At 35.4% G+C, this 21,684-nt stretch overlaps 1 protein-coding gene across 3 annotated transcripts in view; it reads right to left on the bottom strand.

Moving 5' to 3' along the window:
• Positions 1-21,684, bottom strand: part of LOC136026691 (cullin-3-A-like) — an 87,240-nt gene that overhangs the window by 35,367 nt on the left and 30,189 nt on the right. For all 3 annotated transcript variants that reach the window (XM_065703439.1, XM_065703441.1, XM_065703440.1), the window contains 4 exons: positions 18,025-18,204; positions 10,459-10,656; positions 4,638-4,814; positions 1,494-1,664 (listed from right to left, as the gene is read on the bottom strand). In XM_065703439.1, the coding sequence (XP_065559511.1) occupies positions 1,494-1,664; positions 4,638-4,814; positions 10,459-10,656; positions 18,025-18,204 (726 nt within the window). The remainder of the gene's footprint in view (positions 1-1,493; positions 1,665-4,637; positions 4,815-10,458; positions 10,657-18,024; positions 18,205-21,684) is intronic.

Here is a 21,684-nt window from a genome sequence, read left to right as displayed (position 1 = left end):
AATCCTTAACAGAAAAAAATAGACAATTCTGTCTATTACGAGAACCATCATTAGTTAAGATCTAGGGAAGGGAGGATTTCATCGACGGGCTGGTCCGTTTTGCCCACTAATTTTGGTGATATTTCTATCAAAATACTTTGTTTTTTCTCGGCACTCATTTTCCCTATCATACGTAACACTCTTGTTTACTACACAACACAAAAAGGTACTCCAATAAAAGATAATTCATTATTTAGTCTTGCTAGGACCAACGCCAATTTGGACCATAACCATGTTTCAGACGAGATAGGGTTCATCTATGCTTACCAAGAATGAATTGTCTTAAGACACCAGAATCAAACGTCTCAACCATATTAATCACAAGTTGACTAACAAGTCATCAAAACTAGTCATATGTTTTGTGATTAGTTGAAAAAAATATATATATTTTGGGTTGACTAACATCAGGACCTGAGATTTAAGCTTTTCCTTAATGTGTTATAACCCCCCCCCCCCCCCGAGGCCCTATAAGTTAATAATAGACGTTTCGGATATGGTAACAGTAAACGCCACATCGAATAATATGAATTATATGTAACACTTATCGAGGGGGTAAATAGAAACACTTCAAATAACAAATAAGTAACTCCAATTTGCCTTATTAATACAATTATAGTAAGGCCACGAAACATGCATGATTCCAATACTTTCAATATTAAATAAAATTTAAGAAGTTAAATATCTGATTGAAATTATTAATGTCAGTTTTAAAACAATTTCACCTTCTAATATCTATGAAAACACATTTATATACCGCAAAGTAAATGTTACTCATGCACATGTAAATGACATGATAGTCACATCAAGACACTGGTTGAAGATAAAACTATACGTCGAAAAGCATAAGCAACTTATAAGAGAGAAAACTAGCGCTGATATAAAAAAGAAACACAAAGGCCATCTAGCATTCGGCGTCTCATGGTAAATTTTCAATATGTAATAAGGAATAACTACATTAATTAATGTAATTCACAAAATTGCTGCAGTAATAAGCGTCTGACCTCTTTTTCTGATTGTAGTGTTGTATCAGATAAACGACGCTTCTTGGCTTCTTAAGACCTTTCGTCGGGAAGATCAAATCCACTGCAACACCACAGGACAAAAATTGTGTCAGTAATATCTCACGAACGGCTTAGTAAGTGAAAATCACAATTGCCAAGTTTGAAAAATGGCAAAGTAAATCTTTAATCATGACATCTAAATGACATTTTCAAGTATGTGTCCTTTTACAGAACAGTTGTAAAACAAGAAAATACCTAAAAAAATTTTATTATCTTTAGTGGCTTAATATTTAACATAGAAGAACCAATTAGATTTAGCATTCTTTTTAAAGGCTTAAAATTTGACATGTAAATACATACTTGAATATAACATGTACCAAAATAATGCGTAGAGACGCGTATAAAAAAAACGATTGGCTTGCAAAAATACATCTACCACTGTTGGTAACTTACCTTTAGTTTTGAGATCATCCCTTTTTCACTATCATAACTAAGGGATTTGTTGAGCAGCAAACGCTTAGCTAAATGCTGTTTGTAATATCTCTCAAACATGTCCTTTTCCTGTAAATATCTAAAGAGAACCATTGTTTTGTCCAATATGATTTCAATTTCTTGTTCCGTTAGCTGCAAGAGAAAGGGATAAACTTTTAATATATCACATTGGTAATTTTACTTGGTCGTTAAATATGGTTCGACGTAGTTATCGTGAAAAAAAAATAATTGACTTTTTTTGAAAAGTAATTGACCTTTCGAAAATAATTTATATCTCTTATTTAATGGGTCTTCTTCCCCTAGCCGTATTTTTACAGGTGTATCTGACCATATTTACTTAAAAGAATTAGGGAAAACCATTAAAGATTGAAAGAAAATTTTCACACACATTCATTTTGAATGCTTCCTACTACAATTTTACGTCCTACATTACCAAAAAGTATTCTCTGCAAACCCGCACTAAAAATCTTCACTAAAACATATTCTTAGTAAAATGAACCATTTAGAACTCTCCCAAACACCATGAAAAGAGTCACAGTAATAGAAAGAAATAAGCAAATACAGAAAGAAAGAGAAAGAAAAAAAGAATTCCTGTCTTTTTAGATCCCCTTTTGGTCTGACATATATTGTATATGTCCCTAATAATACACACGTCCTTAACCGGGCTTTAATCCCAAGACTACTTCAATCAATGACAGTAATCCACAAAATTGGGGGGGGGGAATGCATCTTTTTTAATCTAGGGAGAGGAGCATTTCCATTTTTTTCTACTGAAATACCATGCAGGTATTTTTCAGAATCTAGGCACAGAAGAGAGGCGAAAAAATCGAGGGGGAACACATACCCCCCAATTGACACCACTAACATCATTAGTCTCAACAGAGTTCCAACTGGCTTTAAGCTTTTACAGAAAGAAAGTTGATATAAAAAATTTTCAGAACTGAGCGTACACTATTTTTGTACATTGCATGGATTACCTCAAGATCATCTCGTATTATAGGTATAACAACGTCAGTCGATCCGTACCAGAATTCCTGTTTTTTAAATCACCTAAAGCTGGCCACCCATCCTCTTCAACATTATACACTACATTCAAAGCCTTCTTCTTTAGACCCTCCCAAGAAGCTTTTTATTCCCTTATATCTTTCCTAACAAGATCCTCCCACTCCATTCGGGGGCGACCTGCTACCCTAGATGGTTGCCCGACAACGACGATCTTAGGCAATCTGTCATCCTTCATCCGAAGAATGTGTTCTAGCCATCTCAACCTTACTGCTTGAAGTACGGTCATTCAGTCAGGAATCCAGAAAACAGTAGCAATTTCTCTAGAAAAAACATCTAGCGAATCATCCTCCGTTTTTTTGAAGCACTAACGCTTTAGAACCATACCTGGTTCTGAAAATGTATCGTTTATAATTATAATTGATCCACCATACCCTTTGATGAACTTATAAATTTAAATTGTCTTGCACCTCAACAGCCGCAAGTCAGTTCTGTTTCTGCAACTGACAACCTAAATTTGTAAATTATAGTGCAGAGCTATAACATTTTTAGGAAACTCTTAAATATAAGTTTAGATATTCTATATAGGTATCAGAGTAATAAGGGTCAAAGTTAATCCCAAAGAGTTTGAATTTTAGCGCAACAAATCAATTAAAAAAGAAAGAAATTCAGAGAATCCATATTTGTCAAGAACTGAGAATAGTGACAACAGTTGGTTTTAAGTCCTGAGATGTTTTTTGGCTGTTAACAAGAAGCTACAGTTTTTTGTCGTTGTGGCTTTTTACACCAAATTTCCTAATTGCATTAATACAAGTTTGCCCCTGAATTATGGCCAATAACCGCTATGAATTTTCATCTAAAATAAATCCTTGCTCCGCCCCCCCCGCACTTCCGTGAATTGACAGCACTGGATTAAGGATGAGGTTGCAATAGAGAAACAAATTCTTGAGAAAAAACAATAGAGGAACGAGGAATAGGTTCTATTTTAGGCTGTTCTGCTTTATTATAGCCCTTCCTTGTAGTCCTTTACTGTAAAGCCCTTCCACATGTTTTTGAACCTTAATAAGGCGGGCCATTTCCCCACGTTTTCGTTGCATTACTGTCTTTTAGTGCAATCCCTTTTACTATTAATAAACTGTGGAACTTCATGTTTTCTATTGCTTGTTCACAATTTGTTTTGCTTCACCAATTCAATTATGGTATGTATATTGTATCGGATTAACGACAATTCTTAACAACTTGGTCCTTGCGCCGGTCAATACTTACTATTGAGGCATTGCACCTCATTTGAAACTACACACCATAAATACATGACGTTACTCTACCAAAAAAAAAAATATAAATTAACTATTTTTGTATTTGTGTTTAAATTTTATATATTTATTTACATTTTTTCTTACTTTTTTATTTAAATCGTCAACCCAAATTGTGAACCCATATCCTGTAAGTTTTTTAAACATTTTTACCTCTAGGCAGCACATATCTGGTGAAACTTAATTTGAACGAATGAAAAGAGGACCGTCATCGACTAGTCTCCTTAGGGAGAGCATGCGAAAGGAATATACTGTACCAAACAAAGGCGCTTTTGAAAAGTGCCCAGTCCTATTCCTCATCGTCGTAGTCCTCAAGTGTTAAGTCACATTCCAAAAACAGCCTCATTGACTCAACACATTTCCAGTACCTTCATAACATTTTGGTGCATTGGTTTTATTGTTATTAACATCGATACCCTGGCATGCAAACAGCAGGGGAAGGGTTGTAAGCACAGGATTTGATACATAAAAGAGATTTGATGGGTTGAGAGAGATTGTCTGACAAATAGTTTGTCCTCCCCTCTCAGCCCCATGGGTAGAAAACAGTCGAGTGTGTGCTTCTGCTATTTGTTCATTTTAAATTCGACAATTATGTGGGGTGTACCCTCAGCCAAGTGCATATTATCTTTGGTATAAAAAAATTGGATTATTCTATTATCAAAAAACTGAAATTTATTTTATATTCCTTCTCACTTATATTCTCTCCTGTACAATTATAAACATAATTTAATAGAAAAATTTAAAAACAACTTGAATATTTATCCCAAAATCATGGGTAGTACATACTTACCCCTTTTACCCCCTTTTTGAGCTTGTCATCGATAAACAGCGAAAGAAACTCGGGAGACTTGGAATTTTCATTGAAGAAACTTTCAAAGTCGGAGGATATCTTTTGCTTCAAGATTTTATCATTATTAAATGACTGCTTAAGGAATTCATCAAAACGATCCTTCAAATCAATTAGGCTCTGAAAATAAACAATAAAATACAATTTTAAAATAAAAACGATAAAGTAAGTCAATCTTATCGGAATTTTTAAACTTTGCCATAACAAATTATACTAATAAATAAATATACTAATAGACCAACAAATTATAAATAAATTATGAATTATAAATATATTAATAAATTATACTGTTTCCTGTAAAATTGCATTTTTAATTAATAAGGCCATACAGTTTGAAAGGGGTGGGTAATCTTTCATTCTCTTCAGATATGAACGTGTATAAGGAAGATCACAACACATAAGGAAGAAGATCTTTGTTCTTTATTTAGACCCGCGACTTCCAACGTGGGGCTCATACCCCATCGGTGGGGTATGGCAATATTTTGGTGGGTCATGGGCAGGACGTGCACGGCTGACTTTACTTAGATTCTTTATTTAAAAAAAGCGTGTGAATAATGTCACATTTAAAGAGCACAAAAGCAGGATAGTGTTGCAATGACACTATACATTGTATAAAAGGGGTATGGGTGTAGCTGAATTCATGTAACGGAGCTCCCGTGCAACTCAACCCCATTTAAATGAATCCTTGTAAAACTGAACCCCCGTATAACTAGACCCACGTGTAGCTCAACACTTTTTAACTCAACCCCCGTTCAACTGAACCCAAATTTAACTGGGCCCCGTACAACTCTGCCCACGAGCACTTCGACCCCATTTACCTCGTTTGACTGAATGCAACTCAATCCCATTTAACTTAAGTCTCGTTCAATTGGACCCTCGTTTAAATCAATCCTCTCTTTCCTTTCTTAAATCAACTCTTATGTAACCCACCCATTTTTAAATTAAGCCTTGTTTTACTCAAATCAACCCAAGGCCTAAGAATAGGTTTCACTAGTACTGATTAGAGGGTCAAAATATGCTTCTTGCCTCGTCCCGAGTGTCTAATCGTGGCCGACAGAGCCACGATTGCAACTAACTTCTGTCACTGATAGTCAACAATAACAATTCTCTTCCAGGGTGCTGCTTGCCTGCATCTTTTTGCGCATAGAAAAGTTATTAATCGCTCTATTCAAATAGGAATTCATCAAGTTTCCATTTAAATGACCAGATTTTGTTTTCTTTCCCCGTACTTGGTCAAATATTATAATAATTTTTTTAATGGGTGAAGGAGGAGGAGGGAGCAGTTCTGAACGCAGTTAAATTTTAATAGGATATTGTCGACAGTCAAGGAATACAAAAAAGTCAGAATCTATTTGAAGAAAAATTGTGAGGTATTAGGAAGTAGCCAAAGCTTTAGAGGCTCAAAAATTTCTCCGGAAAAAAATTCTAAAAGAATATTGTGACGGTAGTGATTATAATACTTGTATGCAGGTATGAATAGACAACCAATCGGCTTTTATTTGGAAATTTCAGGTGATATATGTTATCTAACATAAAAAGAGTTACCGGTTAATACACACCTTTACGGGAATGGGAAAAATAAAACGCCAATTTCGAGAACCTAAGAAGATTATGCAATGTTCCGAGGACCGGCTAGTGTTGGGGAAAAAGAGAAAGAAAAAGAAGATATGCTTGGGTATCAAACAATTTTTAGTAGTTTCCCAGAATTTGCTTGGTAATTACTTTTAGCGTTGAAGGTATCTAACAATTTTTAGTGATTTCCAAGAATTTGCATGGTAATTAATTTTAGCGTCGAAATAAAAATAAATAACTTCTATCATTGATAAATCAGCTTTGTATTCGGAGGAATGTTTTTCACTTGGAAGCTTGTTTCAAAACTTTTTTTACTTTCCACTTGAAAAGGTGACTGGATGGATAAGTATTCAAGAGAAAAATTTTAAACAGCAAAATGAGAAATTCAATCATGAAGATTTCAGTTGTAGGACTTTTATATGGTTTCGAGCCATTGCAATCCAGAAATGACACTAAAATTGGATCGACTCTCTCCGATATTCTAGTGCCCTGTCAGTACTTGAAAAATAAAGAAGGGAAATTTATCAGCGTTTCCAGCTCTTTCAAAAAGTTCCCCGAATTTGTTTTCGGAAAGGAGCTTTCACTACTAATTCAAATAATGGTTATTATTCGTGAATCATGGTTAACAGCAAAGTTTTTCTGATGAGATAATGTTTTTTCTTTAATGTGTCCGTAAGATTTGAGCTACTATGGGCCTTCTCTGGCCCATAATAAACCAAAGAATTGTTATTCCGAGGTTAAGAAGCTGTGTGGCAGGAGGCTTGAGCAGCTTAATTTCAATCTACCCGAGTCCCCTTATGTTACTGCCAATAATCTAAATCTATTCCTCGCTTCCATTGTCCAGATCCTTCCAGCATTGTCTAACCAATTACCAACAGGAGCCCTTTTCCCACTGTTTCCCCGTCTGAGATAGAAAGAAGAATTGAAAAACTAAGAAAAACAAGTATTTGTCCTTTGGATATCCTGTTTCCTCTTATTAGTGCCTTCGGTGATTTCCTTTCTAAGGCCTTGTCTTTCCTGTTAACGAGATTAATGAGTCTGGGCAAATTCCAACAATTTGGAACAGGATTTCATAACCCCTCTAGAAAAGAAAAACGGAAAGCCTGGTTTTGAAGGCGTTTCTCCTATTTCTTTTGCTCTTATTTTCTCGAAACTTTATGGAGGATTCCTTGCAGATTGGCTAAAGGAGAAAATACTACCTCTTGCTGACTTGAGGCAATTCGGGAGCCTAAGATCCACTTCCACTTCCCAATACCTCACTTCTCTTATTTATCACATCGGGAAAATCCTCTAAAAGCCTAATTCATGGCTAAATTTAATTTCCACTGACCTTCAAAAAGCATTCGACCTTGTTAACCACAAAATTTTAATTTAGAAGCTTATGAGCGAGTTCAATATTATCATTTACTGGTGAAATTGGTTGCCTCCCTCTTAAAAAATATATCGCAAGTTGTCAAATACCAGAATCATTATTCAAATCCCCTCCTTGTCCACAATGGTATGCTGCAAAACTCTCGTAGGTTCCCTCCTTTTTTCAGTCATGATTAACAGCCTCGCGAGGGAATTTCCTGATCAAGGGAAATTTGTTGATGACCTAACGGTTGTTGAAACTTTCTTTGGAAATTTAATAAGCGGCCCTATGAGTAGCCTCAATGAAATTGGAGATGAGGCCTTTGACTTAGACATGACAGTAAACCCCTCTAAGTCCATGATAATGCCGATTTGTTTCCTCAAATCCTCGCCCTGTTTTCTTAATCCTATCCCTTCTGAAATTTCTGTGTCATCATTTAAACTACTTGGTGTTACAGTTTCTTCAAATTTAAAGTAGGATATCCACGTTAAAGACATCATCCACAGAGCTAATGTGTCTATCACCCTCCTTAAGCTTCTAAATAAATTTAGCTTCCCCCCTTCCCACTCCTTAAGGATTTGCACGTCTTTTGTCCGTCCGCATCTCGAATATACATGTCCAATTTGGCACCCAGGTATCAGAAAAAAAATGAACCAATCCAAAAAACAGCCTTGCGAATAATTTTCAAAGAACTTTTTAACTGTACTCTCTGCTCCTAAAAAAGCTAGTTTGGAAACCAGTGAGAACAGAAGGGTTTCGCTGTGCCTCCATTTTGCAATAAATGTAATAACAAACCCTTGGACGGCAGGTATTTTCCCCAAACGTCACTCTCCATTCAGATTTCGGCCACCTCGAGCTGTTTCTGAGCCCGTCCGTATTTTGTCTCCAATTCGCTGCGATACTTCCAGATGTGAAAAAACTTTTGTCCCCTTTTTCACGGAAAAAATGAATAAAATATTCCACTGGTTTTCCCCTTTTTTCTTTTTTCCTCCCTTTTTTATTAGCTGATAGTGCTGCCAATGTTCTTGCACTTATTTGCTTGTTCTCCCATCATTTTTAGTTCCCATCGTAATTTTACATATTTTATATTTAGTTTTTTTATGCGTGTTTAAACATATATTTATGTATTTTATATTTCGCTATTTAGTGTTTATTCATTTATTTTCGTCCCCTCCTCTCTTTTTTGACGAGTTTTATCTTTTTAACTCTTTTATTCACTTCATGCAGTTAAATTATTGACACTTTTTTAATGTCCCTTTTAAATACATATATTTATATTTCGTTTTTTTGTATTTATTCGCTTATTTTGCCCCCCCCCTTTTTTATGTCCCTTTCAATTCTTTTTCTGATTTGTATTTGTCACTTTTAACAGTTTAATTAGTTACTCATAAATGACTATTCATTATGATTTTTCTTTTTCGTTGTTTTTTTTTTTTTTTGAGTTTTTGCTAGTTTTACTGCAGCTATATGATTTGTCGACTCCGAAGTCCAGATTCGGCCCTTGGCGGCTTGTGATAGAGATTTTTTTTTTAACAAATATCTTATTTTATCTTATCTCTCTGTAGTAGGGTACGACTACTGCTGCAACCATAACCTTCAAGTGTTTTTTGGTCCTGGGCATGGAAAGTTCTGAATAAGATTGAATGAGGGTTGAGTTGCTCGAAGGTTAATTTTTACAGGATTCCGCTGCACGAGGGCTCAATGAAATGGAGTTTGAGTTGCATGAGGGTTCAGTTGCAGGAATGTTCAGTTAAACGGGTGTTAAGTTTGGGGATGGTTTTGTTGCATGGAGTTGAGTTGCAGGAGGGTTGATCTATAAAGTGGTTCAGTTGCACGAGGGTTCAGTTGCATGGGGCCTCAGTTACATGGAGGTTAAGTAACAAGAGGTTCAGTTGTACCTTAGGTCAAATGCACGAGGGCTTAGTAGCAAGGGGTTCAGTTGCAGTGGAACCAATAAAAACTGCTTTGTTTAGAAAATATTTTTCAATAATAAAAAAAAGCCTAGAGGACAACCCAATCAAACATACCAAGATAATGGCTTCCTTAGGTGAATACACGTAAATTTTTTAATAACAAAATTTAATCGCTCAGGGTTACATCAGGGTTTTAGAAGTGTCTCAGTGGGGCATGACCCGAAATCTGTTGGGAACCACTGATTTAGACTCACTGAGAGAAGAGAAAAAACTCATTGAGGATATTTCCAACCACTGACTATATTTTCACTGGTATCATCCTCGTTTTTTTCTGCTTTGCACACATTTTTTTTCTTATCTTGTTAAAGTTCTTGGTGCCTTTGCCATGAGCCTACACCCGTTTTTAATATTTTTTTACGTCAATTGTAAAAAGACAGGCAATGTGGTCAAGAATATTATCGAGCCTACATCTACTTCGGCTGTCAACATAGAACTTAAAGAAGAAAATTCAATCCCACTAATTTCCAATCCAAAGATGAACACCCATAAAGTTACACCCAAGTAAAATTTCGCCTCCTCGGCCCTTTATAAAAGTGCACAAGATTACAAGTTCAAAACTTTTTATAATTATTATAATAAATTAGGCAAAATTAAACTATAATAAAACTAAAATTCTAATAAAGTTGAATAGATAAAAACTGATGATCAATTAATTGATTATTAAGCAAATTAATTAATAAAGTGAATACAATAAAATTAATAGTTAAAAACTAAAACCAAATGTCAGTACCTGAATAATTAAACTGAAAATTTTAATAAATCAAATTAATAAAAAACAATTATTAATTAATTGATTATTAATGAAATTCATTAATAAAATTAATACAATAAAATTGAAAAATTAAGAATTAAAATCAAATGTCAGTACCTGAATATAATTGATCGGATTTGCTTCATCTCCACTGGCACTATTTACAATCGCAGTTCCAATTTCACGCAAGTATCTGGACATGCATTCAGACATTGTTGATATCCCATCACTCACCCTACTCAAAAGCTTGTAGATACATTTTAAATCGCCAAATTTGTTTTCTTTCAGCATATGAACAACTCCCGAGTTCTCCATCTGCAAAAGAATTACACAAAATTTAAATAAATGCAAAAACCAGACTTTTTTGGAAATAAAAATATGACCTAGTAATATAATTTATATTGTCAAGGTAGTTGTTAAGAATGGAAAAAAGAATAAATATCTGTGATTCTGGGTCCTTTGAAGAGCATTGATCTCAAAGTTACTCCCCTAGGTTCCCACCTTTGTCCAACATAGCAATTATCACAGTAAAATGAAAAAACCTGGAATTCTTCTGGGTGTTGCCGCCATGCTGACAGAGCATTGCAAGTTTGTTCTCTACGTTTCATGGATTCAGAGATTGACAATCTTAGGGAAATTTTATTTGGGAATGGTTATCCAATTAGTTTAATAAATACTGTAATTGCAGAACGTATTAAAAAATTATCAGATAGTGCCACAGTAAACGCAAATCAAAGGAAAAATTCAGTTTATCTTGGTTTCCCATACGTTAAAAGGGTTTCAGGCCGCATTTCCAAAAATCTAAGGAAATATAATATTTAAACTTGTTATAGACCCAGAAAAACTACCAGTTCCCAAATCTACCAAGGTAAAGACCCTATCCCGATAGGTGAAAACTCCGGTGTCTACAGAATTTCTTGCTCTTGTGGTCTTCGGTAAATCAGAAGAACTGATCAACGATTTACGGAAAGTTTAACTCAACACTCTACCACAATTAATGAGACCCTTAGAAAGCGAAAAAAAAAACAGAAAATATTGAATCAGCTCTCTCAGAACACATGTTTAATAATCCAGACCCTACTGTTTTATTTAACCAAGCTAACCTAATATTGCATGACAAATGTACAGTCCAGCACTAGTTGTAAATATCAACATTTAGGTCCAGCTTTGAACAGAGATTCAGGTGATTTAAGAATGAATAAGTCGTATTTTGGTTTTCTCAAAAGAGAAACCGATACTTTAGCAATCCCTGAGATAAACCTTGAACCACTTCCGCGATCACATTATCAAACATTTCATCAACCCCTTAGGCCTCAAACGGTATCCGCAAGAAATGCAATGGCTAAAATCAGGTGACCTAGTACTCCAATTTATCTAATTGCTGGTTTGTTTGTTTGAATGAATGAAATTTTTTCTTTTATTTCTCAGTTCTTCGTTAGTATCCGCTGATGACAGTTCATATTTGTTTGGATTTTGTGCAAATCGTCGATATTGGCGAATAACTTACTTTTGTCTAGTTAGGAATTTGATTTTAGTTCTTACAATTTTTGGTCTTTTAATTGAATTCTATTTATATTTAATTTTTTGCAATTTTTTTTCCATTGGTCTTTTAATTGGTTTTGTTGTACTTTCCGCGCTTGGTTTTTGATTTTTCTTTGATTATATTATTTTGTTCACGCTGAAGAAGAGAGGCGGTTGTTCTCTCGAAATATTCGCTTTCTGTGTTTTCTTCGGTATTTTCATTTTGCCTTAAAAAAAATCAATTTTTGATCGTTTTCTTTCTTTAAGTTATATTATAGCTAGAGTTGTATAACTATGGTCAAAGTTTAGTTATAGTGATATAGTTATGGCTTTTGTAAGTCTACATTCTCTTGCTTCACGATGGGGAATTGAGTTGTAAAATCCATCGACAATTTTGACGAAGTCAGAATGATGCTTTCGATTTTATTATGGAGGGGGGGGGGGAGGTAAAAGATTTTCTCCAATCTCCGCAAAACATTATACACAGCTTTTTCTTTTCGATATTCCTGTCGTCCAGCAGGATTCACTGCTAGCATAATGACAAACAGAGTAAATCTGCAAACAACGCAGCTCTTAGCTAAGGATGTAATTTGAGACATTTGAAGCACCCAGCGAAATCTAGCGTGACCTCTTCTTTATGGACTGTACTCCTCAAATTGTACTCGCACAAATTATATATTAAACATCCAAAAAATGACACTTCCCTTATTTAACTGCAAATTTCTTTATTTTTATTTTGTTTCAGGACTGAGACTTTTTAGAGCTCTGAATGAGTAATCCGTAATTAATTAAGCCTGTTGAGATTCTAATTTGGAAAGTGAAAAAATGCTTATTTACGAAAGTGAAACATGTGACATTTTATTTTCAGCAGCATAGTCTCAAGATAGAAGAAAAAAAAGTAATACCCCTCCAACCTTTTTTTATAATACTTAATTTCTTTGTGAGTCAGCAAACCTGAATGAAATAGTTGTTAAAATTTCCAAACATCACCACTACCAATAGTCTTTGTTATTTAACAGTGAGTGATTACATCACGGAGCAACACTGCAGCTTGAACAGTTTTTTTTTTCGGTGATTAGCCGTCTGTAGCAAAACTTATTCCTAAAATACAATTCTGAAACAAAGAAGAAAATCCTTGTGAAACTTAAAAGCTTCTGAGTAATTCTAAAAAAAAGAAAAAAATAGACAATTGTTATTGGCCTACTCAATAGCCCAAACATGAGTCAATATGGACCTATACCCCATTCTTTTTTCACTGGGGTGAAGAGGGTCAGCACTCAGCCCATGTATGAGAAGGAAAGCACAGGGGGAGAGGGGTAAGAGATTGTCGGATCTAAATCAAACGTGGTGGAAAGTAAACGATAGTGTTCTAGCTACACTTTCTAGGAGTCCATGACTGATCGACCTATCTGCGGGGAGGAAGGATCTCCAATTTAATGTCCTCTGTCTTCATTATGAGTATAGATGTAATCGCCCTAGATATGGATTTGATTGCTTGAACGTAATCAACCTTCACAATAAATTATTATTGTCATGAAATCAGATATTGCGGAGTATTGTATTGTTTCAAGCAGATATTGCGGAAAAAGAGCTAGTATCCTAGTTACGCCTTTTCGGATCTTTACCGCAAGCGACCTTTTTGGGAGATACTAATATTCCTGTCATCAAAGCATCTCGTAACAGAGGTTATTGGATATCAATCGGCTTCTTTGAGAAGAAAGAGAAACATCCTTAGTTAGACTTTGTGGTTGTCTGGATGCAATTCATCCTCTCTGGGAGATTGTCATTAAGACATCTATCACAACAAATTGTCAGATCTCTACCAAACTTAATGGTAAATCAGAGTAAGCGTCCAAGCTGTTCTTTTTGAGGGTACCTGATTTGACATAAGTGACAAGATAGGGTCCTTAAATTCATATTATGATAATATTTTCCAAAAGGGACTGTTAAATCTTAGCTAAACTTAGCGGGAAGTATGAGCTAATATCCTAGTTATACTTCTTACGGATTAGGGCTGGAATCCACCTTTGTTACGAATAAAGAGGAGGGGCCATTACACTATTGCCGTTAGACCGTGTAGCAAAAATTGTTATTGGTGCTCAACTCAGCTTGGTCAGTTGATGGAGTAAGTATCCTAGCTTGTGCCTTTTTTTTTGGGGGGGGGGACGTACCCTTTTTTATCACCGGGGATAGGGTTTCTACATCCTGCAGTCACGACATCTAGCGGAACGTTTATCAAATCTCAATCAAACTTGATGGGAGGTAAGAATAAGTATCCTATTTGGGCATTTTGGGAGTTTGCATCCGGTTTGACCTATGTGGGAGGAGACGGTTCCAAAATTCCTGTCATCAAAATATTTACTAAAAGAGGTTATTAACTCTTAACGATTCTTAGTAGGAAATAAAAGCTATACTTCAAAACCATTCTTGTTTTGGAGATCAGGATCAGGTCTGACCCTTTAAGGGATGTAAATGGGAGTGATTCCTAGATTCTTGTTATCAGGACATCCAACAGTAGTGGTTATCATCGCTCAGCCAAATAAGATTGAGGTCAGCCAACAAGAGAGATTTACCAATATTTCCCTTTTGAGGCTTTGTGCCGATTTTGACGTGTAGGGAAGGATCCCTCGAATGTTGTCATCGCAAATTCCACACAAGGAAACTGGAAAGTAATTCTGGGAAGTAAAAAAAAGTTGCCATGCCTTTGGGGATTAGAAGACATAACTTTGAAGCATCAAAATGTATTTTCGTAAGCCTGATGGCTAGGCAGGCGTGCGAAAATACATTCAACAGAACCTGATCAACAGCTATAGTTATAATTTCGCGCATCCGTGCTCACTTGCATACCTGAGTTTCACGGGGAACATTTTTAGCATCCAAATGCATAAGAATAATTTATTGCATCTCAATTCGCTTTGATAGAGATTAGCAACTAGGACTATTACCGTGTCTTTACAAAATTCTAAGTCAGCTCAACAAACTAAATCCCTTAAATCGCTCCTCAGATATGGCCCATGAGTCACAGCTGCTGCAACACTTCACAGGACCTAATGATCGGGGAGGTATTCCTCCTTTACAGTCCTGCTGATAACCTCAATCAATTTTATCTTCGTGTTTCGTCTCGGCAACTATTACTACCATTTGTATTTCAAGCTTGCCAATACCTGCCAATGTAACTTGAGTTAATCCAAGTTTCCCGAGTTAATCTAAAAAATTGGAGATCAGTGTTCTACCACTGGCATACAAACCAAAGAGTATGGGTAACTTACAATGCTAAAAACTGGCGCTAGTGTCTAAAAAACATCAACGCCATCTAAAATTTAGAAACTTCAAGCTTTTTTTTAAACTTTGCATTCGTTTTTCTATCAGGTACTGAGATTGGACACTTATTAATCCATTAATTTTGCAACTACACAAAGTAAATTAATTATTCTTATTATTCTTTCATTCTTCAACCACCGAACGTGCCCTAACCGTCTGAACATTTCTATCAGTATACCTAGACAGCCGGAGCGTGCGTAGCTGTGTTGGCCTTAGGCAACTTGTTGCTGGTGTGAGTTGTTAGTAGTAGTTTTCTTATTTTTATATGAAAAAAAATGCAAACCAAACGCTAGATGACGATGATTTCTTTTTTTGTCGGCACTAGCGTTAGTTCCCACTCTTGTAAGTTCCCCATGCTCTTTGATACAAACAATAAAAAAAAAATCTTTTTTCCACCAGGGATTTAGACCAGCGTTCTTATTTTACTACTTGGATAATTTATTGGAGATGGTTTCTTGTCGTTACTAGGTTCAACGCAACTAGTTTCTTTTAAAAGCAAAGTTCGATGCCTTTCCCATTTCTCTGCCCCGCTGGTCACCAAAAACAAAACATTTCCTGAAACATGACTGGTTGCAGGCAGATTCTCAACAGAAAAGTCTAATGTACTAATAGACAACAGTGCTTTCCTATTCCACCGCAATCTTTCCAAACGGTAGCATTACTTAAGCATCATTATGCTTCCAAACAACAATCGAAACATGCAGATTATACATTTAAGTTCTACAGTTTTCGAACAGAATCTTCAGTTCGAACATAAAATAGGTACATAAGTTATGTAATCTACTACTACTAATAGCTCACTACCGAACTAAACCCCCCGAAACCGACACAAGTACGCACACTCCTCCTCCATCCCCATCTATTCAAAGCCTCCCTTTTACAACTCCCAAGAAGTTCCAATCTACCCTAAATCTTCCCTTACGAAATCCTTCCACCCAATTCAGAAATAACCAGCTTTTCACTTGGCCCTAGAAATGGACTGACACCAATTTTATATAATCATAATTAGGCTTATTCCAGATTTGCCTCTTACTCACTCGGACCATCTGTCTTGGCTTTTTTACAATTAACCATGGCTTGATGCCCACAACTTTTTGATTTTAATTCAAAATCAACGGAATTAAATCAATGAGTCAAAATCAAGTAATGAATTAAAATCAAGTAGTTTGTGGGCATCAAGCCTTGGCTAATTGTATTAAAAGCCAAAACAGATAGTCCGAATGAGTGAGAGGCAAATCTGGCATAAGCCATTATTAGGATTGTATAAAAAGGACAATCCTCGGCAATCTGTCATCCTTCATCCACAACATGTGTCCTAGCCACCTCATCCTTTCACTCATTATAGCCCTAGGAAGGGAAATTGAAACACATTTTTAGTAGAGCTTACTCTTTGAGATACGGTCAGTTAGTTAGAATGTTTCACTGGAAAATATCTTATAGATCCCCCTCTGTTAGGCGGAGCCCCCACGCTTCAGAACTGTAATTGGTCACTGTCATCATAGTAGCTTCCAATATTTTGATCTCGGTTCGCAGACATATCTTCCTCTTTTTCCGAACTTTTTTCAACTGTGAACAACCACCCGAGTCTTGGCTATTCTACTTTTAACATTTTCACTGCTCCCACCATCTTTACTAATAATACTACTGAGTTAAATGAAGCTTTCCGCCTGATCAATCTTTTCATTACCCATTGGAACCATTTAATCTTCACTTATTCGTTCTTAAAATTAATTTTCAAACACATCCTTGCACCCTGAACTCGCAAAACCTCTAAAAGCTCATTAATTTTGCTGACATTTTCATCTAGGATGCTCAAAATCATCAGCATAATCCAAGTCTAGGAGAGTTATTCTCCTAGCAGCAATACTATTCTCGTACATAGCACTAATAGCTTTAATGTATATATCTGGTATACCAAAAAAGGATAAGACCTTCCCGAAGCTCGTCCATCAGTTGAATCAAACGCTTGCTCATAATTTATAAAACTGAGGAGAAAAGGCGTTTGATGACTCAGGCACTTCTCAATGATTAACCTAACATAATCTAATATGTAATTTACGTAAAACAAAGCAATCCTCTGATCCAGCTATGTACTCTGAAGCTCAATTAAAACAAGTATGATGGCATGAAACAGACTGGAAGCGGATTCTTAAGAGAAAAGTTTAGTGTTCCAAAAGACATCACTCTGTTTCATGCTGAAACTTCACACATACAGACGTAAATAATAATGATGACTGGCCAGTAAAAATTTTGTGCTGATCAAAAAAACAAATGATGACTATGCTTACGATGACGGGTCAGTAAAAATTGTGTACTGATCAACCTACTATACTTACGATGACTGGTCAGTAGACATTATGTACTAATCAACAAACATATGATAAATATACTCGCAATGAATGGTTAGTCAAAATTGTGTACTAACCAACAGACATATGATGACTATGCTTAAGGTGAATGGTCAGTAAAAAATTGTGTATTCATTAACAGACATAAGATGATCATACTTACGATGACTAGTCGGTAAAAATTAAGCACTGATCAACGAACATATGAGGACTATGCTCACAACGACTAGTCAACTGATCAACAGACATACGATGACTATGCTTACGATGACTTTCAGTAAACATTATGTACTGATTAACAAACATGTGATGACTACACTTACGATGACTAGTCAGTAAAATCTGTGAAATAATCAAAAGACCCATGATGATTATACTACCGATGACTGGTCAGTAAAAATTATTCTCTGATCAACAGACATATGATGACTATACTTACGATGACTAGTTATTAGAAATTATGTGTGAAAAATTAGACTACAGTTAAAGATACCTCAACAACTGTTTTCATATGCTTCTTAATGAGCTCTTCCTCAACAACTTTGATGATTTTCTTCTCTGTATAGCTATCCAAATAGACATTGGCCCTCTCCGATTCTTCATTTAGTCTCTGTTCAACCTTCGCTATATAAACGCTTGCTGAGTTCTCGGCAAGAAACTTCTGGCCTTCTGCCTGTAAAGAGGTAAGTAAGCAGATTAAATAAGATAAATGACATTTCCCTTTACGTCTCTTTATTTTTCATACAAAGCTTCCGTAAGTGCTTATTCATTGAGGCAAAATAATTACGCTTCCCAAAATTTTGCTTCTACTGACTCAAGTAAGAAAAAATCATGCTTTTTTTCTGCATATTGCGAACGTCACCTTTTTGAAGACAGAGAAAAATTAACCTGAGTGGCAAATGTTGAATAAACCTCCAAAAAAAGTAGTGCTATATGTCTGCTAGCCGAACAGATACATTAACCACCATAAGTGGTTTATCATGGAAGCAATATGTTTTCTTTTTTCAAGACTGAGTTTGTATTTTTTAGCACAACTCTTTTCCAGAGAGACAAAAAGTTAATCCGAGTGGCAAATGTTGAATAAAGTTCCATAAAAAGTGTAGTGCTAAACGTGTGCAAGGGTAGTCGATCATTTTTCATGCTTTCCTTTTTCAAAATTGGGCTCGTTCATCCTTTTTTTAGCACGCTACGAAGAATACCTTTTCAGAGGGGGGGAAGTTAAGCTGAGTGGGAAATATAGAGTAAAGCTCCGTAAAAAAAGTAGTACTACGCATCAGCTAGCCCAATCGAGACATTTAATCTCCATAAGTATTTTTTATGGAAGCATATACTTTCTTTTTTCAAAACTCAGCTTGTACATCTTATTTTTAACACATCACGAATGACACTTTTTTGAAGAAGGGGAAAAGTTAAGCTGAGTGGCAAACACTGAGGTAAAGCTCCACAAAAAGCGAAGTGCTACACGTCTCTTAACTCAGTTCATATATTTTACCTTAATTAGCCAACCAAAATTAGATATTTAACTAGCCATGTTTTCCACTGATGCAAGCCTGAATAGAAACCACATGAAGCAGCAAACCTTGCGATTTTGAGATTTTGCCGAGACTCTATGCTCTACTTTGTTTTCAAGATCCTATAGAAACTTACATTCACGCTACCTTGAAAAAGGTTATTTATTATTTATCTTTTTATAATTAGAAGACAAGTAAAAATTATTCCCGTGGCCTTGAGATAGAAATTATAGCAAATAGCTTGATAAATTGAAGAATTTAGCCATATTACGAGACAGCTCCATCTTTTAGATTTCCAAATACCGACACCCGACATAGCTAAGAGATAATATAATTATTGAATAATGCTCAAGTTTGAGTTTGGATCAGGATATTTCACCAGTTGCAGAAGTGCCCAAAAATCACATGATTCTCTTCCGTAAAATAATGGACCAAAATCCACCAGGATGTGGTTTGGTTGATTTTCCTCCTTTATTGCCAAAAATAGATTCGAAAGTCTCCATTGGAAAACAAGGCTATATCCAGAAGGGGGGCAGGGGTTATCGGGTTTGATCCCCCTCCCTTCCCCAAAAATTTTCCCTGACCAGTAAAAAATTAACAAATACGCATATAAACAAATTTTTAGCAGGTTATGTAAAAAAATCGTACTCCCTCCTTTGAAAAACCCACCCCCCCCCCAAAAAAAAAAAAAAATTAAAAATACAGGATACGTTCTTGTTGGAAAATAATTGTACAGTCTTTCACAAGTCATACAAAATTACAACCAACACTTTAATTTCTTGAGCCTACACACCGAAAATTATTTTATTTGGACTTGACTTGATTTAATCTGAGATTTTCGAAAAGAGCTACCTGGAAAGCGAAATGAGAAATCCTAAATTTAAAAATTACCACCTTTGATTAGAAATAGCAGACAGATTTTATCAAACCAAAACAACTCGTAATTTAACAACAACCTGTTATGTATAATTTGTCTAATATGGGGAGCCTGAAAATGCTCATCTTGGATCTTGTTTAATATGAAGTCCGATGATATAATGGCTAGTATTGAACTAACTTAGATTTCTAAATAGGGATCTAAACTTGGATAAATCTTTGATCGTTCTAGCAAAATAATCTACCAAAAAAAGAGAAACTCAAAGGAAATAAAAAGTAAAACAACTACAGCAGCCACAAGTATAAGCAATAAAATGAAATTGGTCAATACACAAGAGATTTAACCTTATAAGCGTTTAAAAAAAATAATCGTATTTATTTTTTAAATTATAGAATCAGATTTAATCCGTCTTGCTTTGTTAATATATTTAATCAACATACCAGTTCACCAAGCAAAGTATGATCTTCTGGTAATAGATATATAAAGCAATTTTTATAAGGATATTTTAAGGGTAAGAAAACAAAGCATTTTAGGGTCTTGTAACTTGCTTAACTTGGTATGACCTTTCCATGTGGGCTTCAAGATATTTCCGTAAAGCTAAATTACCACTTCCACCAATAAAAAAAAAACCTTTTGCCACTTAGACCATTCTGAAAACAGCTAAAGTACCAATTACCCCAACATAAAAACCCCTTCTGCCGCTTATACACATCTGAAAACAGCTAAATTACCAATAACACTAATATAAAAACCCCTTTTGCCCCTTAGACCCATCTGAAAACAGATAAACTACCAATTACACCACAATAAAAACCCCTTTTGCACCTTAGACCCATCTGAAAAAAGCTAAATTACCAATTACACCAATATAAAAAAGCCTTTTGTCCTTTAGAACCATCTGAAAACAGCTAAATTACCAATTACACCAATATAAAAACCCTTTTGCCCTTTAGACCGATCTGAAAACAGCTAAATTACCAATTAAACCAATATAAAAACCCCCATTGTCCCTTAGACCCATCTGAAAACAGCTAAATTACCAATTACACCAATATAAAACCCCTTTTGCCGCTTATACACATCTGAAAACTGCTAAATTACCAATAACACTAATATAAAAACCCCTTTTGCCCCTTAGACCCATCTGAAAACAGATAAACTACCAATTACAGCACAATAAAAACCCCTTTTGCCCCTTAGACCCATCTGAAAACAGCTAACTTACCAATTACACCAATATAAAAACGCCTTTTGTCCTTTAGAACCATCTGAAAACAGCTAAATTACCAATTACACCAATATAAAAACCCTTTTGCCCCTTAGACCGATCTGAAAACAGCTATATTACCAATTAAACCAATATAAAAACCCCCATTGTCCCTTAGACCCATCTGAAAACAGCTAAATTACCAATTACACCAATATAAAACCCCTTTTGCCCCCTAGATCCACCTGAAAACAGCTAAATTACCAATTACACCAATATAAAACCCCTTTTGCCCCTTACATCCACCTGAAACAGCTAAATTACCAATTATATCAATATAAAACCCCTTTTGCCTTTTAGATCCACCTGAAAACAGCTAAATTACCAATTACACCAATATAAAACCACTTTTGCCCCTTAGATCCACCTGAAAACAGCTAAATTACCAATTACATCAACATAAAACCCCTTTTGCCCCTTAGACCCATCTGAATACAGCTAAATTACTAATTATATCAATATTAAAACCCCTTTTGCCCCTTAGACCCATCTGAAAAC

This window comes from Artemia franciscana, chromosome 4 (genome assembly GCF_032884065.1).
Source record: "Artemia franciscana chromosome 4, ASM3288406v1, whole genome shotgun sequence".
Classification (NCBI taxonomy): Eukaryota; Metazoa; Arthropoda; class Branchiopoda; order Anostraca; family Artemiidae; genus Artemia; species Artemia franciscana.
The sequence above is the reverse complement of the archived record's forward strand: the minus strand, read 5'-3'. Positions and strand labels throughout refer to the sequence as shown.